At 47.8% G+C, this 26,483-nt stretch overlaps 1 protein-coding gene across 3 annotated transcripts in view; it reads left to right on the top strand.

Annotated features, from left to right (window-relative positions):
- Nucleotides 1-25,584, top strand: part of BCAR1 (BCAR1 scaffold protein, Cas family member) — a 153,088-nt gene extending 127,504 nt beyond the window's left edge. For 2 of the 3 annotated variants that reach the window (XM_063945747.1, XM_063945749.1), the window contains 2 exons: nucleotides 18,602-18,691; nucleotides 21,089-25,584. In XM_063945747.1, the coding sequence (XP_063801817.1) occupies nucleotides 18,602-18,691; nucleotides 21,089-21,598 (600 nt within the window). In that variant the 3' untranslated portion in view covers nucleotides 21,599-25,584. The remainder of the gene's footprint in view (nucleotides 1-18,601; nucleotides 18,692-21,088) is intronic. The other variant, XM_063945748.1, reaches the window with a different exon arrangement.
- The last annotated feature ends 899 nt before the right edge of the window (nucleotides 25,585-26,483 follow it).

Raw genomic sequence — 26,483 nt, 5'->3', positions numbered from 1 at the left:
TTTCCCCCGATAAAAACTGTTAATTCCTAAAAAGTTATTAGCATCATACCCCTTCCCGCCAGAGGATAGGGCACGTTGGGAAACACCCCCTAGGGTGAATAAAGCGCTCACACGCTTGTCTAAACAGGTGGCACTACCGTCCCCGGATACGGCCGCCCTTAAGGAACCTGCTGACAGAAAGCAGTAAAATGTATATACACTCACACGGGTGTGATACTGCGACCAGCAATCGCCTCAGCCTGGATGTGCAGTGCTGGGGTGGCTTGGTCGGATTCCCTGACTGACAATATTGATACCCTAGATAGGGACAGTATTTTACTGACTATAGAGCATTTAAAAGATGCATTTCTATATATGCGTGATGCACAGAGGGATATTTGCCGACTGGCATCAAGAGTAAGTGCGCTGTCCATTTCTGCCAGAAGAGGGTTATGGACAAGACGGTGGTCAGGTGATGCTGATTCCAAAAGGCATATGGAAGTATCGCCTTATAAAAGGGAGGAGTTATTTGGGGTAGGTCTAACAGACCTGGTGGCCACGGCAACGGCTGGGAAATCCACATTTTTACCCCAGGTAGCCTCTCAACATAAGAAGACGCCGTATTATCAGGCGCAGTCCTTTGGGCCCCATAAGGGCAAGCGGGCAAAAGGCTCCTCATTTCTGCCCCGTGGCAGAGGGAGAGGAAAAAGGCTGCAGCAAACAGACAGTTCCCAGGAACAGAAGCCCTCTCCCGTTTTCTGGCAAGTCCTCAGCATGACGCTGGGGCTTTACAAGCGGACTCAGGCACGGTGGGGGCCCGTCTCAAAAATTTCAGCGTGCAGTGGGCTCACTCACAGGTGGACCCCTGGATCCTTCAGGTGGTATCTCAGGGGTACAAATTGGAATTCGAGACGTCTCCCCTTCGCCGTTTCCTAAAGTCTGCTTTACCGACGTCTCCCTCCGACAGGGAGGCGGTATGGGAAGCCATTCACAAGCTGTATTCCCAGCAGGTGATAATCAAGGTACCCCTCCTACAACAGGGAAAGGGGTATTATTCCACGTTGTTTGTGGTACCGAAGCCGGACGGCTCGGTGAGACCTAATTTAAATCTGAAATCCTTGAACACTTACATACAAAGGTTCAAATTCAAGATGGAGTCACTCAGAGCGGTGATTGCAAACCTGGAAGAAGGGGATTATATGGTGTCTCTGGACATCAAGGATGCTTATCTCCATGTCCCAATTTACCCTTCTCACCAAGGGTACCTCAGGTTTGTGGTACAGAACTGTCACTATCAGTTTCAGACGCTGCCGTTTGGTTTGTCCACGGCACCCCGGGTCTTTACCAAAGTAATGGCCGAAATTATGATACTCCTTCGAAGGAAGGGAGTTTTAATTATCCCTTACTTGGACGATCTCCGGATAAGGGCAAGATCCAGGGAACAGTTGGTAGTCGGGGTAGCACTATCTCAAGTAGTGTTGCGGCAGCACGGTTGGATTCTTAATATTCCAAAATCGCAGCTGATCCCGACGACACGTCTTCTATTCCTAAGGATGATCCTGGACACAGTCCAGAAAAAGGTGTTTCTCCAGGAGGAGAAAGCCAGGGAGTTATCCGAACTAGTCAGAAACCTCCTAAAACCAGGCCAAGTGTCAGTGCATCAGTGCACAAGGGTCCTGGGAAAAATGGTGGCTTCCTACGAAGCAATTCCATTCGGCAGATTCCACGCAAGAACTTTCCAGTGGGACCTGCTGGAAAAATGGTCCGGATCGCATCTTCAGATGCATCAGCGGATAACCCTGTCACCAAAGACAAGGGTGTCTCTCCTGTGGTGGTTGCAGAGTGCTCATCTTCTAGAGGGCGCAGATTCGGCATTCAGGACTGGGTCCTGGTGACCACGGATGCCAGCCTGCGAGGCTGGGGAGCAGTCACACAGGGAAGAAATTTCCAGGGCTTGTGGTCAAGCCTGGAGACATCACTTCACATAAATATCTTGGAGCTAAGGGCCATTTACAATGCCCTAAGCCAAGCAAGACCTCTGCTTTAAGGTCAGCCGGGGCTGATCCAGTCGGACAACATCACGGCAGTCGCCCACGTAGACAGACAGGGCGGCACAAGAAGCAGGAGGGCAATGGCAGAAGCTGCAAGGATTTTTCGCTGGGCGGAAAATCATGTGATAGCATTGTCAGCAGTGTTCATTCCGGGAGTGGACAACTGGGAAACAGACTTCCTCAGCAGAAGTCTTCCACATGATTGTAAACCGTTGGGAAAAACCAAAGGTGGACATGATGGCGTCCCGCCTAAACAAAAAATTGGACAGGTATTGCGCCAGGTCAAGGGACCCTCAGGCAATAGCTGTGGACGCTCTGGTAACACCGTGGGTGTACCAGTCAGTGTATGTGTTCCCTCCTCTTCCTCTCTTACCAAAAGTACTGAGAATTATAAGACGGAGGGGAGTAAGAACTATACTCGTGGCTCCGGATTGGCCAAGAAGGACTTGGTACCCGGAACTTCAAGAGATGCTCACGGAGGACCCTTGGCCTCTACCTCTAAGAAGGGACCTGCTCCATCAAGGACCCTGTCTATTCCAAGACTTACCGCGGCTGCGTTTGACGGCAGGGCGGTTGAACGCCGGATCCTGAAGGAAAAAGGCATTCCGGATGAAGTCATCCCTACCCTGATCAAAGCCAGGAAGGATGTAACCGCAAAGCATTATCACCGCATTTGGCGAAAATATGTTGCGTGGTGAAAGGGCAGTAAGGCCCCGATGGAGGAATTTCAACTAGGTCGATTCCTGCATTTCCTGCAAACAGGAGTGTCTATGGGCCTAAAATTGGGGTCCATTAAGGTTCAAATTTCGGCCCTGTCAATTTTCTTCCAGAAAGAACTAGCTTCAGTTCCTGAAGTTCAGACGTTTGTAAAAGGGGTACTGCATATACAGCCTCCTTTTTGTGCCTCCAGTGGCACCTTGGGATCTCAATGTAGTTTTGGGGTTCCTAAAGTCACAATGGTTTGAACCACTTGAATCTGTGGAGTTAAAATATCTCACATGGAAAGTGGTCATGCTGTTGGCCCTGGCCTCGGCCAGGCGCGTGTCAGAATTGGCGGCTTTATCCTGTAAAAGCCCTTATCTGATCTTCCATTCAGACAGGGCGGAATTGAGGACTCGTCCTCATTTTCTCCCTAAGGTGGTTTCAGCGTTTCATCTGAACCAACCTATTGTGGTACCTGCGGCTACTAGTGACTTGGAGGACTCCAAGTTGTTGGACATAGTCAGGGCCCTGAAAATATATGTTTCCAGGACGGCTGGAGTCAGAAAATCTGACTCGCTGTTTATCCTGTATGCACCCAACAAGTTGGGTGCTCCTGCTTCTAAGCAGACTATTGCTCGTTGGATTTGTAATACAATTCAGCTTGCACATTCTGTGGCAGGCCTGCCACAGCCAAAATCTGTAAAAGCCCATTCCACAAGGAAGGTGGGCTCATCTTGGGCGGCTGCCCGAGGGGTCTCGGCTTTACAACTTTGCCGAGCAGCTACTTGGTCAGGGGCAAACACGTTTGCAAAATTCTACAAATTTGATACCCTGGCTGAGGAGGACCTGGAGTTCTCTCATTCGGTGCTGCAGAGTCATCCGCACTCTCCCGCCCGTTTGGGAGCTTTGGTATAATCCCCATGGTCCTTACGGAGTTCCCAGCATCCACTAGGACGTCAGAGAAAATAAGAATTTACTTACCGATAATTCTATTTCTCGTAGTCCGTAGTGGATGCTGGGCGCCCATCCCAAGTGCGGATTGTCTGCAATACTTGGACATAGTTATTGTTAACTAAATCGGGTTATTGTTGTTGTGAGCCATCTATCCAGAGGCTCCTCTGTTATCATGCTGTTAACTGGGTTCAGATCACAGGTTGTACGGTGTGATTGGTGTGGCTGGTATGAGTCTTACCCGGGATTCATAAATCCTTCCTTATTGTGTACGCTCGTCCGGGCACAGTATCCTAACTGAGGCTTGGAGAAGGGTCATAGGGGGAGGAGCCAGTGCACACCAGGTAGTCCTAAAGCTTTACTTTTGTGCCCAGTCTCCTGCGGAGCTGCTATTCCTCATGGTCCTTACGGAGTTCCCAGCATCCACTACGGACTACGAGAAATAGAATTATCGGTAAGTAAATTCTTATTTTTACACCCCAGTTAGTATATATTACATCAGGGATAGGTAACGTGGCACTCCAGCCGCTGTGGGACTACATATCCCAGCCTGAATTGCCAAAGTGTCATGTTAAAACTGTGGCAGGGCATGCTCAGACTTGTAGTTCCACAGCAGCTGGAATGCCCGGCTTTGCCTACCCCTGTTATTTATTGGTTAAAATAACTAAATGGATATTAGACCTAAAATAAATGTCGCTGGGGCTGATGCAGGTTATCACAGTATACCGCAATGTTTTCCGTTCTTCACTGGCCCCCGGCAGCGTGAAACCGCCACTCATTCTCAGTAACCTGAGCGTTTCTTAGATGACCGATGTACGTGCAGATGATCCGATATTGCGTACTTGGGCACAGCAGCAGATCATAAAAGCGTGCAGTGGGAGTCTTTGTACAGCGGACGCCTCCTGCTGCAGTTTTCCTGTATACCGCTATAGGATGTGAACGATAATCAGCAATATTGGTGGTCACGAAGAGCCTCCATTCTGACAGCACTTTCCATCGCCTCTACCTGAATTGCTTCCTATCCGGCCTACATAGACTGTTACCATTAGGCTCAGCAATGAGCTAAGGGGGTCATTCCGGGTTGATTGCTCGCTATCTACTTTTTGCAGCGCTGCGATCAGATAGTCGCCGCCTACGGGGGAGTGTATTTTCGCTTTGCAAGTGTGTGAACGCTGTTGCAGCTGAGCGGTACAAAAAAGTTTTGTGCAGTTTCTGAGTTGCCCAGAACTTATTCAGCCGCTGCAATCACTTCAGCCTGTTCGTGTCCGGAATTGATGTCGAGACACCCGTCCTGCAAACGCTTAGACACACCTGCGTTTTTCCAAACACTCCCAGAAAACGGTCAGTTGCCACCCACAAACGCCCTCTTCCTGTCAGTCACCTTGCGATTGGCTGTGCGAATGAATTCTTCGTTAAATCCATCGCTCAGCAACAATCCACTTTGTACCCGTACGACGCGCCTGCGCATTGCGGTGCCCGATTCAGAGCTGATTGTAGATGTGCTAAAGTTAGCATATCTACAATCAGATTCTCTGACATGCGGGGGGACTCTCAGCGCAGGTCTAGTCCACCCCGCATGTCAGGTAGTGTTCACTCTAGGCTGTTTTAGCAGGGCGCCGCGCCCTGCCCGTTTTTTAGCAGGCAAAACCCGCCCTGCCCCTTTTACAGCGCCCTGCTAAAACAGCCGCCCGCTTCCTGCCCTCCCGGCGTGTATAGATGCCGTGCGCATGCGCGCGGCATCCATTCACGCATTGGGAGAGAGCTGGGGGAAGCCCAGCACCGACGGAGGTGCTGGTCATGCCCCCAACAGTGACGTCGCCGGCCACAGACGCTCTCTATAGTAGCGTCTGTGGGCCGCACCGCCCCCTAAAATGACGTGGGTGTGGCCACGCCCCCTAATTTGCGTGGGCACGACCCCGTTTCGGGCGTGCGCACATATGCCCCCGGAGTCAGGCGCCATGCCCCTTTTCACTCCTAGAGTGAACACTAGTCAGGTACTACCCCCCCCCCCCCCTGCACATGGCGGCGATACTTTCGCACCCGCCAAGTAGCTCCCTGTCTGGCTACCCGCCATGTTTTGAGTCACAGAGCCTGGGCGTGACGTCACGCAAGCCGTCGTGGCCCACCCCAGTAACGGTCCGGACACGCCTGCGTTGTCCGGACTGCGCGCCCCCAACTGCTTTCTAACGCCGTTGGCACGCCCCGCTTCCGCATCTCACTGGGTGCGCACTCCGTTGTAGCGATCGCCGTTGAAATAGGCCCGTTGCCGTGGTCTGTTAGTGCACCAGGCAGAACTGCTTTTAAAATTTGTACTTTGGGGTTAAACGTATTGAGGTCAAGAGAAGGTGAGTCGATCCAGGCATCCATCTCCTTAACTGATCTGGGACTTTCCATAATTTCAGGCAGTGAAGTTTAATTAATCCAGTCTTTAATTATTTCAGCCATTCTGCAAACTCATGCACATCAATAAGTGAGCTGCAGCATTCCTGCCATCTGGCGACAACCGTAAGCTTTTTTTTTGTTAGTTATAAAATGCCGCGTCTGCTAAAATGAGAATATCCTGTTTAGTTGGCAGGCAGGTTGTTTATTTAATGCTATTTACATTTTGCCGTTAAGGGTCTATCACTGTAAAACACTGAATAATATCTCCATATTGAGCAAGGTGTGCGCAGCTGTTCTTGAGCATAGCTTAAAGGTGACGGCTACCTCCCATCAGTAAAATCTGCTGAATACGGCTTCAGTTCAGTGCTACCTTTCCCTATTACCAGCTTTCCGCACATTGCTCCTGAGTGGCTCCCAGCAGGGAGACATGGGGGGGGGGGGGGGGGGGAGAAGGACTTTTTTCTGCAGATGCAAGAAAACATTTTCTTGTTTCTTTGTGGATCACGTTTTGCTGATGGCAGTTTATGGCCGGGCCATCGAGAATTATTTTGGTAATGTCATCAAACGCAAACTAGTATATTTTTATAGAAGTTGACGTCTGTTATCAGCCGCTTTACATTCCTTTTGCAGCTTTGAAACAGGAAATCCGATGTGCTTAAGAAAACCGTAATAAAATCCTTCTCTCACATATACAGTGCATCTGAAAAGTATTCACAGCGCTTCACTTTTTCCACATTTTATTATGTTACAGCCTTATTCCAAAATGTAATAAATTCATTTTTTCCTTCAAAATTCTACACACAATACCCCATAATGACAACGTGAAAAAAGCTTCTTCTTTTTTTAGATTTTTGCAAATGTATTAAAAATAAAAAACTAAGAAATCACATGTACATAAGTATTCACAGCCTTTACCATGAAGCTCAGAATTGAGCTCAGTTGCATCCTGTTTCCATTGATCATCCTTGAGATGTTCCTACATCTTAATTGGAGTCCACCTGTGGTAAATTCAGTTGATTGGACATGATTTGGAAAGGCACACACCTGTCTATATAAGGTCCCACACTTGACAATGCATGTCTGAGCACAAACCAAGCATGAAGTCAAAGGAATTGTCTGTAGACCTGAGAGAGGATTGTCTCAAGGCACAAATCTGGGGAAGGGTACAGAAAAATATCTGCAACTTTGAAGGTCCCAATGAGCACAGTGGCCTCCATCATCTGTAAATGGTAGACGTTCAGCACCACCAGGACTCTTCCTAGAGCTGGCCATCTAAACTGAGCGATCGGGGGAGAAAAGCCCTATTCAGGGAGGTGACCAAGAACCCGATGGTCACTCTGTCAGAGCAACAGCATTCCTCTGTGAAGAGAAGAGAACCTTCCAGAAGGATAACCATCTCTGCAGCAATCCACCAATCAGGCCTGTATGGTAGAGTGTCCAGACGGAAGCCACTCCTTAGTAAAAAGCACATGGCAGCCTGCCTGGAGTTTGCCAAAATGCACCTGAAGGACTCTCAGACCATGAGAAACAAAATTCTCTGGTCTAATGAGACAAAGATTGAACTCTTTAGCATGAATGCCAGGCGTCATGTTTGGAGGAAACCAGGCACCGCTCATCACTAGGCTAATACCATCCCTACAGTGAAGCATGGTGGTGGCAGCATCATGCTGTGGGGATGTTTTTCAGTGGCAGGAACTAGGAGACTGGTCAGGATAGAGGGAAAGATGAATGCAGCAATGTACAGAGACATCCTGGATGAAAACCTGCTCCAGAGCACTCTGGATCTTAGACTGGGACGACGGTTCATCTTTCAGCAGGACAACGACCCTAAGCACACATCCAAGATATCAAAGGAGTGGCTTCAGGACAACTCTGTGAATGTCCTTGAGTGGCCAGCCAGAGCCCAGACTTGAATCCGATTGAACATCTCTGGAGAGATCTGAAAATGGCTGTGCACCGACGCTTCCCATCCAACCTGATGGAGCTTGAGAGGTGCTGCAAAGAGGAATGGGCGAAACTGCCCAAAGATAGTGTGCCAAGCTTGTGGCATCATATTCAAAAAGACTTAAGGCTGTAATTGCTACCAAAGGTGCATCAACAAAGTACTGAGCAAAGGCTGTGAATACTTATGTACATGTGATTTCTTAGTTTTTTATTTTTAATAGATTTGCAAAAATGAATTCCTGGAAAATTAACATGTGTCTGAATGTTGCTATAAATATTTTTGAGGACTGCTTGTTATTTAGGTTTAGTTATACAGACATACAAGCAGGGCAGCAGCTCAGACAGGTCCTCACAGATGCCAGCGGGAGTCGTGGTCAGCAGGAGGTCAGGGAGCCCGTCGGGGGTTGCTAAGAGATGCCAGTCTGCGTATCTGATTCTCAGGGCCCCACTGAATCATGGGAACAGCTACCGGTGTCTCCTTAGACCCCCCCCCCCCCCCCTCCCCCGTCACTGGGCCTGGATGCAGGTGAATAAACTAAACAAGCACACAAATCCTGTATAGAATAGGGACCATGGGGGAATTATATCAAAGTATGGAGAGAGATAAAATATCAACCAATCAGATTATTATTGTCTTTTTAAATGCTGTGTTTGAAAAATGACAGGAGCTGATTGCTTGGTTCTACAGTACAGTACCAACGCAGCCTGTAAACCGACAGTCTCCACTCTTGTCACTGCTTGCTACGTCTACCCCTTTATCTGTCTTTTGATAAATCTCCCCCCATGGCACCTACAGTACATGAAAGACGGCACATGCACCGCCCCGTCATTTCTGATAAAGCCTGCTTGTGAGCGGACTGAATGTATGTCTCTCAGGCAGGACAATGAGGCGGCTTCCCCCCTTCCATTCCATGACATCTACTTTAGAGTTTGGGCAGGGCCTCCGTGAGCCAGGCTGCTGTGATCGGATAACTGTATCTATCAAAGCATTCAGTCACAGAGAGCTGGCTTGTCCTGTTACCAGCTTTTGATATCTGATCTGTCTCTGCAAGCGTCTGTAGTGTAAAGTGACTAACATCCGTGCTAAAGGGGATAGAATGGCATCACGTGAGCAGAGATACACACTGCACGCCTGTGGGAAAACCACAACCTCTGCCCAGCTGATCCATTGCTCACTACTACTAGAAATTGGTAGAGTAAGGACTCAGATTATTGCAGCGATCGTACGGCTATATCATAACTCAGGTTATTGCAGGGATCGTACGGCTATATCATAACTCAGGTTATTGTAGCGACCGTACGGCCATATCATAACTCGGGTTATTGCAGCGACCGTACGGCTATATCATAACTCAGGTTATTGCAGGATCGTACGCTATATCATAACTCAGGTTATTGCAGGGATCGTACAGCTATATCATAACTCGGGTTATTGCAGGATCGTACGGCTATATTATAACTCAGGTTATTGCAGGGATCGTACAGCTATATCATAACTCGGGTTATTGCAGGATCGTACGGCTATATTATAACTCAAGTTATTGCAGGATCGTACGGCTATATCATAACTCAGGTTATTGTAGCGATCGTACGGCTATATCATAACTCAGGTTATTGCAGGGATCGTACGGCTATATCATAACTCAGGTTATTGCAGGATCGTACGGCTATATCATTACTCAGGTTATTGCAGGATCGTACGGCTATATCATAACTCAGGTTATTGTAGCGATCGTACGGCTATATCATAACTCAGGTTATTGCAGGGATCGTACGGCTATATCATAACTCAGATTATTGCAGCGACCGTACGGCTATATCATAACTCAGGTTATTGCAGCGATCGTACGGCTATATCATAACTCAGATTATTGCAGCGATCGTACGGCTATATCATAACTCAGGTTATTGTAGCGACCGTACGGCTATATCATAACTCAGGTTATTGCAGGGATCGTACGGCCATATCATAACTCGGGTTATTGCAGCGACCGTACGGCTATATCATAACTCAGGTTATTGCAGGATCGTACGGCTATATCATAACTCAGGTTATTGCAGGGATCGTACAGCTATATCATAACTCGGGTTATTGCAGGATCGTACGGCTATATTATAACTCAGGTTATTGCAGGATCGTACGGCTATATCATAACTCAGGTTATTGTAGCGATCGTACGGCTATATCATAACTCAGGTTATTGCAGGGCTCGTACGGCTATATCATAACTCAGGTTATTGCAGGATCGTACGGCTATATCATTACTCAGGTTATTGCAGGATCGTACGGCTATATCATAACTCAGGTTATTGCAGGATCGTACGGCTATATCATAACTCAGGTTATTGCAGGGATCGTACGGCTATATCATAACTCAGGTTATTGCAGCGACCGTACGGATATATCATAACTCAGGTTATTGTAGCGATCGTACGGATATATCATAACTCAGGTTATTGTAGCGATCGTACGGTTATATCATAACTCAGGTTATTGCAGGGATCGTACGGCTATATCATAACTCAGGTTATTGCAGGATCGTACGGCTATATCATAACTCAGGTTATTATAGCGATCGTACGGCCATATCATAACTCAGGTTATTGCAGCGACCGTACGGCTATATCATAACTCAGGGTATTGCAGGGATCGTACGGCTATATCATAACTCAGGTTATTGCAGGATCGTACGGCTATATCATTACTCAGGTTATTGCAGGATCGTACGGCTATATCATAACTCAGGTTATTGTAGCGATCATACGGTTATATCATAACTCAGGTTATTGCAGGGATCGTACGGCTATATCATAACTCAGGTTATTGTAGCGATCGTACGGCTGTATCATAACTCAGGTTATTGCGGGGATCGTACGGCTGTATCATAAATCTAATCTCTTAGCATCACTGGCTCTTGTATAATTATCATTATTTCTCTGACGTCCTAGTGGATGCTGGGACTCCGTCAGGACCATGGGATTAGCGGCTCCGCAGGAGACAGGGCACAAAAATAAAAGCTTTAGGACTAGGTGGTGTGCACTGGCTCCTCCCCCTATGACCCTCCTCCAAGCCTCAGTTAGGTTTTTGTGCCCGTCCGAGCAGGGTGCAATCTAGGTGGCTCTCCTAAAGAGCTGCTTAGAAAAAGTTATTAGGTTTTTTATTTTCAGTGAGTCCTGCTGGCAACAGGCTCACTGCAACGAGGGACTTAGGGGAGAAGAAGTGAACTCACCTGCGTGCAGGATGGATTGGCTTCTTAGGCTACTGGACACCATTAGCTCCAGAGGGATCGAACACAGGCCCAGCCATGGAGTCCGGTCCCGGAGCCGCGCCGCCGACCCCCTTGCAGATGCCGAAAAGTGAAGAGGTCCAGAAACCGGCGGCAGAAGACTTTTCAGCCTTCATGAGGTAGCGCACAGCACTGCAGCTGTGCGCCATTGTTGTCAGCACACTTCACACCAGCGGTCACTGAGGGTGCAGGGCGCTGGGGGGGGGCGCCCTGGGCAGCAATGATAATACCTTGTTCTGGCTAAAAATACATCACATATAGCCCCTGGGGCTATATGGATGTATTTAACCCCTGCCAGGTCTCACAAACACCGGGAGAAGAGCCCGCCGGAATAGGGGGCGGGGCCTATCTCCTCAGCACACAGCGCCATTTTCCTGCTCCGCTGCGAGGAAGGCTCCCAGGACTCTCCCCTGCACTGCACTACAGAAACAGGGTAAAAAAAACAGAGAGGGGGGCCACTTTTTTGGCGATATTGTTATATTAAGCTGCTATAAAGGAAACAACACTTCTGTAGGGTTGTTCCTATATATTTATAGCGCTTGGGTGTGTGCTGGCAAACTCTCCCTCTGTCTCCCCAAAGGGCTAGTGGGGTCCTGTCTTCGATAAGAGCATTCCCTGTGTGTCTGCTGTGTGTCGGTACGTGTGTGTCGACATGTATGAGGACGATGTTGGTGTGGAGGCGGAGCAATTGCCGGTAATGGTGATGTCACCCCCTAGGGAGTCGACACCGGAATGGATGGCTTTGTTTATGGAATTACGTGATAATGTCAGCACGTTACAAAAATCAGTTGACGACATGAGACGGCCGGCAAACCAGTTAGTACCTGTCCAGGCGTCTCAGACACCGTCAGGGGCTGTAAAACGCCCTTTACCTCAGTCGGTCGACACAGACCCAGACACGGACACCGAATCTAGTGTCGACGGTGAAGAAACAAACGTATTTTCCAGTAGGGCCACACGTTATATGATCACGGCAATGAAGGAGGCTTTGCATATCTCTGATACTGCAAGTACCACAAAAAGGGGTATTATGTGGGGTCTGAAAAAACTACCTGTAGTTTTTCCTGAATCAGAGGAATTGAATGAAGTGTGTGATGAAGCGTGGGTTAACCCCGATAGAAAACTGCTAATTTCAAAGAAGTTATTGGCATTATATCCTTTCCTGCCAGAGGTTAGGGCGCGCTGGGAAACACCCCCTAGGGTGGATAAGGCACTCACACGCTTATCAAAACAAGTGGCGTTACCGTCTCCTGAAACGGCCGCCCTCAAGGATCCAGCTGATAGGAGGCTGGAAACTACCCTGAAAAGTATATACACTCATACTGGTGTTATACTGCGACCAGCCATCGCCTCTGCATGGATGTGCAGTGCTGGGGTGGTTTGGTCGGATTCCCTGACTGAAAATATTGATACCCTGGATAGGGACAGTATTTTATTGACTATAGAGCAATTAAAGGATGCTTTTCTTTATATGTGAGATGCTCAGAGGGATATTTGCACTCTGGCATCGAGAGTAAGTGCGATGTCCATATCTGCCAGTAGTATCTCAGGGTTACAGGTTGGAATTCGAGAAGTCTCCCACTCGCCGGTTCCTAAAGTCTGCTCTGCCAACGTCTCCCTCAGACAGGGCGACGGTATTGGAAGCCATTCACAAGCTGTATTCTCAGCAGGTGATAGTCAAGGTACCCCTCCTACAACAGGGAAAGGGGTATTATTCCACACTATTTGTGGTACCGAAGCCGGACGGCTCGGTAAGACCTATTCTAAATCTGAAATCTTTGAACCTGTACATACAAAAATTCAAGTTCAAGATGGAGTCACTCAGAGCAGTGATAGCGAATCTGGAAGAAGGGGACTTTATGGTGTCCCTGGGCATCAAGGATGCTTACCTGCATGTCCCAATTTTCCCTTCACATCAAGGGTACCTCAGGTTCGTGGTGCAAAACTGTCATTATCAGTTTCAGACGCTGCCGTTTGGATTGTCCACGGCACCTCAGGTCTTTACCAAGGTAATGGCCGAAATGATGTTTCTTCTGCGAAGAAAAGGCGTATTAATTATCCCTTACTTGGACGATCTCCTGATAAGGGCAAGGTCCAGAGAACAGCTGGGGGACGTAGTAGCACTAACCCAAGTAGTGCTGCAACAGCACGGGTGGATTCTGAATTTTCCAAAATCTCAATTGACCCCGACGACACGTCTGCTGTTCCTGGGAATGATTCTGGACACGGTTCAGAAAAAGGTGTTTCTTCCGGAGGAGAAAGCCAGGGAGTTATCCGAACTTGTCAGGAACCTCCTAAAACCAGGAAAAGTGTCTGTGCATCAATGCACAAGAGTCCTGGGAAAAATGGTGGCTTCTTACGAAGCGATTCCATTCGGCAGATTCCACGCACAAACTTTTCAGTGGGATCTGCTGGACAAATGGTCCGGATCGCATCTGCAGATGCATCAGCGGATAACTTTGTCTCCACGGACAAGGGTGTCTCTTCTGTGGTGGTTGCAGAGTGCTCATCTGTTAGAGGGCCGCAGATTCGGCATACAGGACTGGGTCCTGGTGACCACGGATGCCAGTCTGAGAGGCTGGGGAGCGGTCACACAGGGAAGAAACTTCCAGGGAGTGTGGTCAAGCCTGGAGATGTCTCTTCACATAAATATACTGGAGCTAAGAGCGATTTACAATGCTCTAAGCCTGGCAAAACCCCTGCTTCAGGGTCAGCCGGTGTTGATCCAGTCGGACAACATCACGGCAGTCGCCCACGTAAACAGACAGGGCGGCACAAGAAGCAGGAGGGCAATGGCAGAAGCTGCAAGGATTCTTCGCTGGGCGGAAGATCATGTGATAGCACTGTCAGCAGTGTTCATTCCGGGAGTGGACAACTGGGAAGCGGACTTCCTCAGCAGACACGATCTACACCCGCCCGTTTTCATCCAGAAGTCTTCCACATGATTGTGAACCGTTGGGAAAAACCAAAGGTGGATATGATGGCGTCCCGCCTCAACAAAAAACTGGACAGGTATTGCGCCAGGTCAAGAGACCCTCAGGCAATAGCTGTGGACGCTCTGGTAACACCGTGGGTGTTCCAGTCAGTGTATGTGTTTCCTCCTCTGCCTCTCATACCAAAAGTACTGAGAATTATACGGCAAAGGGGAGTAAGAACGATACTCGTGGCTCCGGATTGGCCAAGAAGAACTTGGTACCCGGAACTTCAGGAGATGCTCACGGAAGATCCGTGGCCTCTACCTCTAAGACGGGACCTGCTTCAGCAGGGACCGTGTCTATTCCAAGACTTACCGCGGCTGCGTTTGACGGCATGGCGGTTGAACGCCGAATTCTAAGGGAAAAAGGCATTCCGGAAGAGGTCATCCCTACCCTGGTAAAAGCCAGGAAGGAGGTGACTGCACAACATTATCACCGCATTTGGAGAAAATATGTTGCGTGGTGTGAGGCCAGGAAGGCCCCGACGGAGGAATTTCAACTGGGTCGATTCCTACATTTCCTGCAAACAGGATTGTCTATGGGCCTCAAATTAGGGTCCATTAAGGTTCAAATTTCGGCCCTGTCGATTTTCTTCCAGAAAGAATTGGCTTCAGTTCCTGAAGTCCAGACTTTTGTAAACGGAGTACTACATATACAGCACCCGGTTGTGCCCCCAGTGGCTCCGTGGGATCTTAATGTAGTTTTGGATTTTCTCAAATCCCATTGGTTTGAGCCACTCAAATCGGTGGATTTGAAATATCTTACATGGAAAGTAACCATGCTACTGGCCCTGGCTTCAGCCAGGAGAGTGTCAGAATTGGCGGCTTTATCGTATAAAAGCCCATATCTGATTTTCCATTCGGACAGGGCAGAACTGCGGACGCGTCCTCAGTTTCTGCCTAAGGTGGTTTCAGCGTTTCACCTGAACCAGCCTATTGTGGTGCCTGCGGCTACTAGCGATTTGGAGGATTCCAAGTTGCTGGACGTTGTCAGGGCATTGAAAATATATATTTCAAGGACGGCTGGAGTCGGAAATCTGACTCGCTGTTTATACTGTATGCACCCAACAAGCTGGGTGCTCCTGCTTCTAAGCAGACGATTGCTCGTTGGATTTGTAGCACAATTCAACTTGCACATTCTGTGGCAGGCCTGCCACAGCCTAAATCTATCAAGGCCCATTCCACAAGGAAGGTGGGCTCATCTTGTGCGGCTGCCCGAGGGGTCTCGGCATTACAACTCTGCCGAGCAGCTACGTGGTCGGGGGAGAACACGTTTGTAAAATTCTACAAATTTGATACCCTGGCTAAAGAGGACCTGGAGTTCTCTCATTCGGTGCTGCAGAGTCATCCGCACTCTCCCGCCCGTTTGGGAGCTTTGGTATAATCCCCATGGTCCTGACGGAGTCCCAGCATCCACTAGGACGTCAGAGAAAATAAGATTTTACTTACTGATAAATCTATTTCTCGTAGTCCGTAGTGGATGCTGGGCGCCCATCCCAAGTGCGGATTGTCTGCATTACTTGTACATAGTTATTGTTACAAAAAAATCGGGTTATTATTGTTGTGAGCCGTCTGTTCAGAGGCTCCTACGTTTGTCATACTGTTAACTGGGTTCAGATCACAAGTTGTACGGTGTGATTGGTGTGGCTGGTATGAGTCTTACCCGGGATTCAAAATCCTTCCTTATTGTGTACGCTCGTCCGGGCACAGTATCCTAACTGAGGCTTGGAGGAGGGTCATAGGGGGAGGAGCCAGTGCACACCACCTAGTCCTAAAGCTTTTATTTTTGTGCCCTGTCTCCTGCGGAGCCGCTAATCCCATGGTCCTGACGGAGTCCCAGCATCCACTACGGACTACGAGAAATAGATTTATCGGTAAGTAAAATCTTATTTTTTAATAACTTAATTTAGATTTTTACATATAGGGAGCTAATTCCCGGCGCTATTCAACTGTCGGTGAATTGAATCGACCCCATAGAATAATAAGCAGCAGCAGGCAATTAGGGCATTTCAAGGCATAGTCCTTTTATCACGAAGTGTCTCATGAAAACTCTTAATAAATAATAAATGTCTCCTATGTCGTGATAAAAGGGCTGTTCCCTGGAATGTTGGCAGCAGATTTCCCGCATTAGCATTTTCTGCACGTATGAAGACTGTCCTAAAGTGACGCAGTACATTTATTTATCATTTATCTGCTACAGTTTACTTACGTAGCACCAGCGTATGCCATTGCTATCTCTAATTAGGATAAGGTAAATAAAATGGCTTGCATTGTAAATTGAAAACTGAAGCGAGGTCCACATAATGATTCAGAAGGTAATTACAGGGCATGCTGGACGGGAGAGAATGTCAAGGAACGCTTTAACAAAAACACATTTTAGAAACTACTATTACCTGTAAATGAACACGATGTTTCTATACATTTACTGAATGCAACAGAGTACGAAGTTGGGGTTTTTAATTTAGAACCACAGAGCTTGCAGTTAGCTGGGTCCTTCACTGAAGTCTACTTTTACCTGCGGAGAACGCTTTTTGCTCCAGTGACTCGGACAATAAGAAATTAGTGAACAGGGCACCAAACCCTTGGCGGCCGCCGCAGATTCCTGCAGGGGCCCAAAGCAGGTGTAAGCTTTGCTGTGCCTGTAATCCAGCACTGCTCCGAGAACAATATAGGGCATTCTGAGAACTAAGGCTTATGTAATCCTGATCTCATACATCCATCAGTTGTGTTACCGGATACGTCATTTAAGGCATCAAAAAGTTGTAGAACGACTTATTAAAAAAAGTCCTATTTCTAACAACTGTGTATAAAAAACCTAGGAGTATTCAGTTCAGGTGTGTATGCAGAAGCCAAACGGCTCTTGACCGTGCAGGAGCACCTAGGGTGTGCAGGTGGGGGCCAGTCATGCCACAGACGGATCAGTAATGCCCCCTCAGCCACATGCCACTATGGATGGGGTAGGGGTGGTCATTGGATGCCTATTGGCGAATGATGGACATACTACCAGCATAGAATCACGTGGGGGGTCATTCCGAGTTGGTCGCTCACTGACGATTTTCGCAGCGCTGCGATCAGGTAAAAAAAGCTGCAAAACTGCGTATGCACCGCAATGCACAGGCGCGTCGTACAGGTACAAAGAGGATCGTGCTGGGCGATGGATTTAGCAAAGATTCCATTCGCACAGCCAATGGCAAGGAGATTGGCAGGTAGAGGGCATTTGTGGGTGTCAACTGGCCGTTTTCTAGGAGTGTTTGGAAAAACGCAGGCGTGCCCAGGCGTTTGCAGGGCGGGTGTCTGACGTCAATTTCCGGGACCGGACAGGCTGAAGTGATCGCAAGGGCTGAGTAAGTCCAGAGCTACTATGAAACTGCAGAAAACTTTTTTTATCCCACTCGGCTGCACAGGCGTTCGCACACTTGCAAAGCGAAAATACACTCCCCCGTGGGCGGCGGCTATGCGTTTGCACGGCTGCTAAAAGTAGCTAGCGAGCGGTCAACTCGGAATGACCCCCCTGATGCGAAGGGCAGTTACTGTGACAGGTCTACTTTAATAGGAAGAGGCAGGTGTGCATATTCTTTTACACCATCTAGTGGTATTTTACGATACTGCAGCCTGTTCTTCACGCTTTAGCTGCAGTGTGCAATTACATAGCCAGAAAAAAAAGAATTAATTTTCATAGCTGTAGGATAATTAATTGGAAACACTATCACATATTGTATATTATATTCGTGTAAGACACAGTAAGGAAGAATGGTATTTTATTTTAATTAAAGAACCCAATCACCTGGCAGGGAGCATAGAGATATTGAACTCCAGTTTTTTCAGGTGCAGTAATCAAACATAGCGACATATATGGACTATATACCACCTAGGGCCAGTGATACCCATCTGTATATAATAGCCAGCTCTGCTGAACCTTGCCACTGTATGCCATCTCTGAGACACACTGCCTGGTATACCATCACATTCATATTGGATATATGTTTGGGAAGTGGATGATCTCACAGAGCATGTTTCGAGCAGCACTGTAGAAAGGAGACCTATATATATATATATATATATATATATATATATATATATACATACACACAGGCATCAGTTCGGAAGGACAGACTATAGGCAGAGCAAAATGCTGCTTGTCATTGGCCCTTTCTCCATAAGGATCGATGATCCCATTCCAAGTGCCTCTTCCCCAGTGTTCACTGTTGGGTCCTGGCGACAAATTGGGTCTCCATGCCGTAAACAATGTGTCACTAAAAATGTGTATGAAGGAGCTTTATCCTGTCTCGCGAGGATCTCAGTGATATAAAATATTATATGTTTTAATGCAGGGTAAAGAAGAATTCGAAAAAACCCAGAAGGAGCTGCTGGAAAAGGGAAACATTATACGGCAGGGAAAAGGTCACCTGGAGCAGCAACAGGTAAAGCGTCAGTGTCTCTCTTGTGCGCCAGACAAATTGCAGCACACACAGGGGGTAATTCAGAGTTCATCACAGCAGCAAATTTGTTATCAGTTGGGCAAAACCATGGCCCTCATTCCGAGTTGTTCGCTCGCTAGCTGCTTTTAGCAGCATTGCAAACACTAGGCCGCCGCCCTCTGGGAGTGTATCTTAGCTTAGCAGAATAGCGAACGAAAGATTAGCAGAATTGCTACTAAATAATTCTTGCAGTTTCTGTAGCCCCAGACCTACTCCTAGACTGCGATCACCTCAGTCCGTTCAGTTCCTGGTTTGACGTCACAAACACGCCCTGCGTTTGGCCAGCCACTCCCCCCGTTTCTCCAGCCACTCCTGCGTTTTTACCTGGCACGCCTGCGTTTTTTAGCACACTCCCTGAAAATGGCCAGCTTCAGCCCAGAAACACCCACTTCCTGTCAATCACACTACGATCACTCGAGCGATGAAAAAACGTTGCTCGAGCTTGTGTAAATCTACAAAGTTTTGTGTGAAAGTACTTAGCGCATGCGCGCTGTGTACCATGCGCATGCGTATTTTTGCAGTTTCTTCACTTGATCGCTGCACTGCGAAAATTGTCAGCGAGCGATCAACTCGGAATGGCCACCCATGTGCACTGCAGGTGGGCCAGATATAACATGTGCAGAGAGAGTTAGATTTGGGTGGGTTATTTTGTTTCCGTGCAAGGTAAAAACTGTCTGCTTTATTTTTACACTGCAATTTAGATTTCAGTTTAAACACACCCCACCCAAATCTAACTCTCTCTGCCTTTTTTTTACCGCCCTACCCCGCCCCCGGCCCCTGCATGGTTTTGCCCAACTGCTAATAAATTTGCTGCTGCGATCAACTCAGAATTAGGCCCACAGTGCGTCCACTCAAGTGTTCCCACTGCAGGAATACCTTCCCCATGGCTGACACAAGAGCTCTTGCAGGTCAGGCACTGCTTTGAAATATTGGGGGTCATTCAGATCTGATTGTATTTTCTCACAGCGGACAATCAGATCCGAACTGCGTATGCACCGCACTGCGCCGGTGTGTCGCACGGCTGCAACGGGGATCGCCGGTCAGCGACGGGATTGTGCGAAAGATCCATTCGCACGGACCTTCGCAAGGAGATTGACAGATAGATGGCGTTTGTGGGTGACAACTGACCGTTTTCTGGGAGTGTCCAGGAAAACGCAAGCGTTTGCAGGGCGGGTGTCTGACGTCAGATCCGGTCCCGAACAGGCTGATGTGATTGCAGCGGCTGAGTAAAGCCTGGGCTGCGCAGAGACTGCACAAAATCAGTGTGTACAGCTCTGCTACACATGCGAGCGCACACTTGCACAGCGAAAATACACTCCCCCTGTAGGCGGCGACTATCTGATCGCATGGAAGCAAAAAACGCTGCCTAGCGATCAGATCTGAATTACCCCCATTGTCAACATTCTGGAGCTATTACATAAGCAAGAGACATTCCCCGCAAGCGGTTTGCGACACTCCTACATTACTTCCCACAAAGCCCCCTCCTCCTCTTAATCATTTGCAATTGATTCCTGACTGTAAGTGACTTCGCAAAAGTACCGTAACGCATGCGCAGTCAGATAGTCTTTGCTCCACTGCGTTCATTTTTGCATTGCGTCTGAATCAGGCCCAGCGAGATATTACAGGGATCTGTAGCCAGGGGTGGGCTTATAATGAGGCACCTTTTAAACAATGATAGTATTTATGCACTACTAAACTAGTATCATTCCGCTGGGCCCTGACTCAGACGTGGCTGGAGTGTGCATCGGTGCTGCTTACTTGGAACCAGCGGCGATGCACAGATAAGGTAATGCAGCAGGAGGTGTCTGGTATAAGTAGACGCCTCCCACACGGTGGTGTGATCCAGTGCTCCGTCCTAGGATTACTTACTACCATTACTTAATACCGTACTACCATTACTTAATATCATTGGTTGGTTGCTTGACCCATAGGATCGAGCAAGTGCCACCGCAGCTCAGTCCAGGAGGCCAGGAAATCTCAGTCGGACTCTCACAAAATGAAGGCACTTGATCAAACCCTGGCCGCAACCTTGGTTATTTCTTTGGAATTCTTTCAGACTGAGCCATGACCTGTGTCGACCCCAGAAATTACCCAGGTTATTGCAGTACAGGTAATTGCCGCAGTCTGAAAGGGGAATACGTGAACCAGATCTTTTTTGTTTCTTTTTCTGTTTTTCCAATTCCTAATGGCCAAGCCCGTATTGTTGTCAGGGCTCTAAATATGATATCACTTGCATTTGTTTTTAGATATGAAAACCTTAGCTAACATCCGTCATCCATGCCACCAAACAGTGTACCCAGATATCTTTGTAATAATGAACTTTTTTGCCTCCATCTTCAGCTGAAGCAGTTCGAGCGTCTGGAAGAGGAAGTTGCGCGGCCGATTGAGAACGACCTGTCAAACTGGACGCCCCCCCAACACTACAGCCAAGTGCGCAGTGCCCTCAGCAACTCCGACCGGCAGCTGCTCCTCTTCTACCAAGAACAGTGCGAGGCCAACGTCACCACCCTGACCAATGCCATCGATGCCTTTTATAGCTCCATCAGTAGCAACCAACCTCCCAAAATCTTTGTGGCTCACAGCAAGTTTGTCATCCTCAGTGCCCATAAGTTGGTATTTATCGGGGACACGTTGTCACGCCAAGCCAAAGCTCAGGACGTTCGGAACAAAATCACCCACTTCAGCAACCTTATGTGTGACAAGCTCAAGGAGATAGTCCTTACCACCAAGACAGCAGCACTTCAGTATCCGTCACCATCAGCGGCCAAGGATATGGTGGATAGAGTCAAGGACCTTAGTAACAGCACCCAGCAGTTTAGAATGGTTCTCTGTCAGCTAGCCTCCATTTGATTGGCCGGTCGCCATCACCTGGCCTGACACCGATAGATGCTGAGAGGAGCTACTATGAGGAGCCAAATATGAACCCTCTTTAGAGACATTTAAAGGGCTCTAATGGTCCTTCACAACAAGAAAAGAAACTGTGATTCAATGAACTTTCAGTTCTATCCTGTAAATATTTCAGATCCATTGTTGGAAATCGGGTGGAATTACTTTTTCATTCCATGTCCCAACGTAATAACAAAGGAGAACTTTTTTTTTTTTTGGGCGATGCATTTTATTATTATGTTTGTGTTTTACACTGCAATAGCAAAGAGGCTTATCCACTGAGACGGCGTCACTGTCCTGGGCAGCCTGTGTAATAGGTAATACACCACTGGCTCTGGTCACTGAAAGCACCACTCATCCTTTCATACAGATGTGTCCACATACACTTACCCTGATATGGCGTCAGATATCCCCGTTTGGCACACATGGGCGAAGCTGCGCCAGAGTCTGTTTCACATGTGTCTTATTTCCATGGCTAATGCCACAAAGCTACAATGCAGGAATCCCAACCGCTGCTGACGCTGGCGTTTCCTGTGCCTCAGTATGTGACGCGGGCTGATTCACAGGTGGGCGCTAATCTGATGTTTGCTGCTAGCGTATGGGGTTGCCGATGAGCCGCATTCCAGAAAACGGCGACATGTCTGCCCCGTTTTCTGGAAATGCCAAAGTCAGTGGCTGCGTCCTAGGATTGAGTGAGTTACCCTGACATCCCGAGAAACCTCAGGGTCACGCAGATGATCCAATGCTGCTTCTACAGGCTCAGCGGCGGGTCAGAGAAGCCGTCAGGAGCTTTCTATGTACACAAGGTGCCTCCTGCGGCGTTTACATATTGTCGCACAAAGACGCAGCAATATCGCTCCCCCGTGAATCAGCCCCTCACTAATCTGAGCAGAGCGTTCCGATGCAAGCGAACCGCCTTGCGCCACATATCATTATGCCTAATCTGCGACTTTATAGAAATTCCTCTGCGACAAAAGTACTAGTCTAGTGTGCCTGATACACTGTGAGCGACTTTATATGGGACAGCGAAGGGAATAAGATGCACAGTTCAGGAAAAAGTACTGGGACCGCTACCCTTGGCAGAACATCTAAGTTGCACCAGGCGTTCCGTGTCATATGGCGCAAACATGCTAGGTTGAATGAGGCCATGTATATATCAGCGCTCTTTAATATGGGCCTTTTAAGTTTACTCAGAATTATCAGAAGTGATCTAGTTTTATTGGACAACAGTCTGCGGAATGGAACGGTCACCTCCCAATTTAAATGAGACAACACCAAAGCAGCTTCATGCATTTACCCCCAAGGGACGCAGGTACCTCTCAGTCCCAATACGATTACACAGGCTACCGCAGTACATATGACCCGTTCATACCTGGGCCTGTCACAATGCCTTAAATCCATTCTTAGCGAGTGATCATCTTTCATATTGACTGAAACACCAATCATTGTAACATTGAATCTCTTAGGATGTAATTATGTGTTGTTATCTTTGGGAGAATTCAGTGTATTTTGATGTATACGTTATGGGGCCCATACATCTGCAGATATTAGGGGCAATTCCCTGTTCTGCCGATGCTTGGGTTGGGGGATCAGCATAATCCAACATGTTGGACAATCCTGATTTGCCGATTCCGACCCAAACATGATCGGAAATGGGCGAGTTGGGGTTTTGTAACATGTATTTTGCTGATCCCCCGAGAAATTGATCAGCAGATTCCGCCGATCATCAGTTTGGAACGGCTAATCGGAATGGGGAAATCGCCGCTTAGATGTAAGGGCCCCATTAGACTTTCTGTTTGTAGGATGTATTCTGTGAGATAACATAATGTGGTAAAGGACGTACTGTCAGGGTGGAACCTATTCATGTGCCGTTAATGAATATTGTATTCTGTCCTGCCGTCAGGAGATGGAACCACGTGGAACTGACACTGAGATTTCCAAAGCGGCAAGTTTCTGCCAATTTAGCACTAAGCTTTAAAGCAGAACGTTTGTACAAAGTGAAACCAGGTTGGTTTTGTAATGTAAAAAATTAACAGCTTTAAGCCTTGGTTCTAAATAACCAAAATCTTGGTACTTTGACAATCTCACATTATATTACATTTGCGCCCCGGTGTTCACCCCTTCCGGAGACTCTCCTCTCAGCTCATGCCATTGTTTGGGAGTTTAATAATACTGTATGTGGTGCATAAAATACACATCTGTCTACTTATCGGCAACAAGAAGCGGGTTATAAAGAGTCAGCCTTTCTTTTTAATCTGTTTTTCTGTCTGATTGTTACTACCATTATAATAACAACAGTTACTTAGCAGCCATTTTGTGGGCGGAACCAATATTCCTGAGAATACAGCCTATCATTTCGCTAGGACCCATCACCTCATGAATATTCCTCATGAATAGTGATCGCCGGCTGCTTCGCTGACATCACTGCATCCTAATCAGCTGATAGGCTGCGCTCTCTGTACTATTGCTGCAATGTTGCTTCCATTATGTGTGGGGGACAGTGCTAATTATGGAGGCCTGGCCACCTCAATCACTAATCTAGTCAGATTGCTTAGAATTTAAGCACTGATCTCTCCGTGTGTACCCCCCTTGAAAGACCATTGTGCCTGCTCTGATAGCACACTTACACCCCAGGGCGTCCTGACACCCTGTCTGTGGGCTATGTTGCTGCATGGAGGTCAGTCACTGCCTTTACCTCAGTTTCAGCTGCAACAGTGATCGCTTCCAAAAATTGTTGACAGATGTTTTTAACTCTGCATACCTTTAAAAACATATTAAAAATAAAGGGTGACTCGTACATATGTTTTATATACCGTTATCGTAGATACCTGAGCAGAGTCGGTAGATCTGAGGCCGTTTTCATGAAATGGTTTCTACCTGTGTAAAATCCTTTTGATTCCTAATGGACCACTGCACTTAAGTCGGCTTTCATAGGAGATCTACTGGTAACATTTACAGCAGTGTATGTAACAGATAGTGGTCATGGGGAGAAGGGGTTTCCTGTGCACAGAACGCTTTATACTAGTAATTTGAATGCGATCACCTTATACTGCGGGACCCTCGTGGCCTACTGTGCATGAGCAGCCCACAATGGCTGACTCCATCTGAAGACGGTGTTACCTACCGCAGGCCAAGCTGTGCAATGGTTGGAGGGGCTATGGGGACCACTATTGTGATCAGAAAAACTGTGGAACCGCCACAGGTATCAGAGTTACCTCCTACATACATCCAGAAGATGCTTACCCTCTGCAGGTGTCCCACCGAAACCGTCTGGGGATTAACCCAACATTGTTTCACAAATATTCTCCCGCTATCTGAAGTTCTGTCCAAGTATGGGAATTGCGACACGTATATGTGTGAATGTTACCAGCAGCTCTTGCATGTAAGGAAACCTGCATTTTAGGTTTAGCGGCCCTTTAATGACACCAGAACTATGCATCTCACTTGCTCGAGGACAGCTGTCTAGCGATATATAACAATACCATTCACTGATTTAGGAATATAAAAGAACATCACTAAAAATATAAACGGATATAGCAAGAGGCATGCAACTTACTTCCATCAATTCACCATGATGCGAGAGAGACTTATCTGCGAGAAGACCTCCACCCGCGGAGCAGTAGAGGAAACAGGACTGAGGTGTGGCCCATGGGACCAGTACCTAGTGGGCTGTGGGAAGAGGCTGTGGAGAAGAACCCGTAATGCTATCTGATGTGGACACAAACATTGTTTTTTGTTCATGGTTTTTATCCTGTTAATTCTTTCCAACCAGGGAAATATGAACTCCCCAGCTGTGGAAGGGTTAAAGTCATCTGCACAATGTGCACCGATGGCGACCAATTTGCAAAATTCCAATCATGCATTTGTATTTATTTATCCAACATCCATTCATATGTAGATCAATCTAGCATTTGATATGATCAGATGGTTGAATAAACATTACTGATCCAGCCGACTGATTTATTGATGTGTCTCAAGAGTAAAAGACCAGATTACCATGTAACACGGCAGAGATGAGGGGTCTCCTGGGATGAGTGTGGTATAACAACATGTTCCAGCATCAAGATCTTTCATTTAACCTTTGAAAGAGACAGACATAAGAAGCCGCTCTGTCCAACCCAGGCTCCCCATCGGTGAGCTCTCTCAGCCAGTCAGCGGCCGCCCATTCATTTGAATAGGAGTTTTGAAATCTGCCTCCCCCCGTTACCACAGCCTCTCTCTCTTTGGCAGGGGGAGGATTGGAGGGGGTCACAGAGGTGCAGAGCGGGGAGAGTGCCTCTCCTGCCCGTCGCTTCCCCGCTCTGCAGACTATAGGTTTATGCCAGCAGTGCGGCTCGCTGGCACACACCTGCGGTGCTGATCGGATGCGATACATTGCATGTGCTTAAAAACACCCGCGATGTGTCACTGATGCATCCGATTCCGAGAGATCATATGTACTGCACACATGTGATCTCCAGGCTCCAATCCGATGCGCATTAGATCGGATGTAAAAAGACATCCGGTTTGGCCTGTTTTCATCCGATATATCGGCCCGATCAGGAATCGGATGACAACAGGTCATATCGGACCTGTGTATGGGGGCCTTTAAACCTAGAACACACTAGGCAATCCCCGCCGGCGCCGATATTGGCGCCGGTGGGGTGCCGGCATCGTCAAGTGCGTACACACTTGCCGATGCTGGTGAGGAAGGGAGGAACGACGGATGCAGCGTGGCTGTCGTTAAGAGGACCTCCCTCGTCTGTACATGTTCAGACGAGGGAGGGTGTCGTTAACTATGCACAGTTAACCTGATGTTTCTTAATTATGCCTCTTAGTGCGTACTAATCTGTGATCCATTGTGCCATTA

The sequence above is a fragment of the Pseudophryne corroboree genome, chromosome 11, assembly GCF_028390025.1.
Source record: "Pseudophryne corroboree isolate aPseCor3 chromosome 11, aPseCor3.hap2, whole genome shotgun sequence".
Classification (NCBI taxonomy): Eukaryota; Metazoa; Chordata; class Amphibia; order Anura; family Myobatrachidae; genus Pseudophryne; species Pseudophryne corroboree.
Note: the sequence above shows the minus strand (reverse complement) of the source record. Positions and strands in the feature narration are given on the sequence as shown.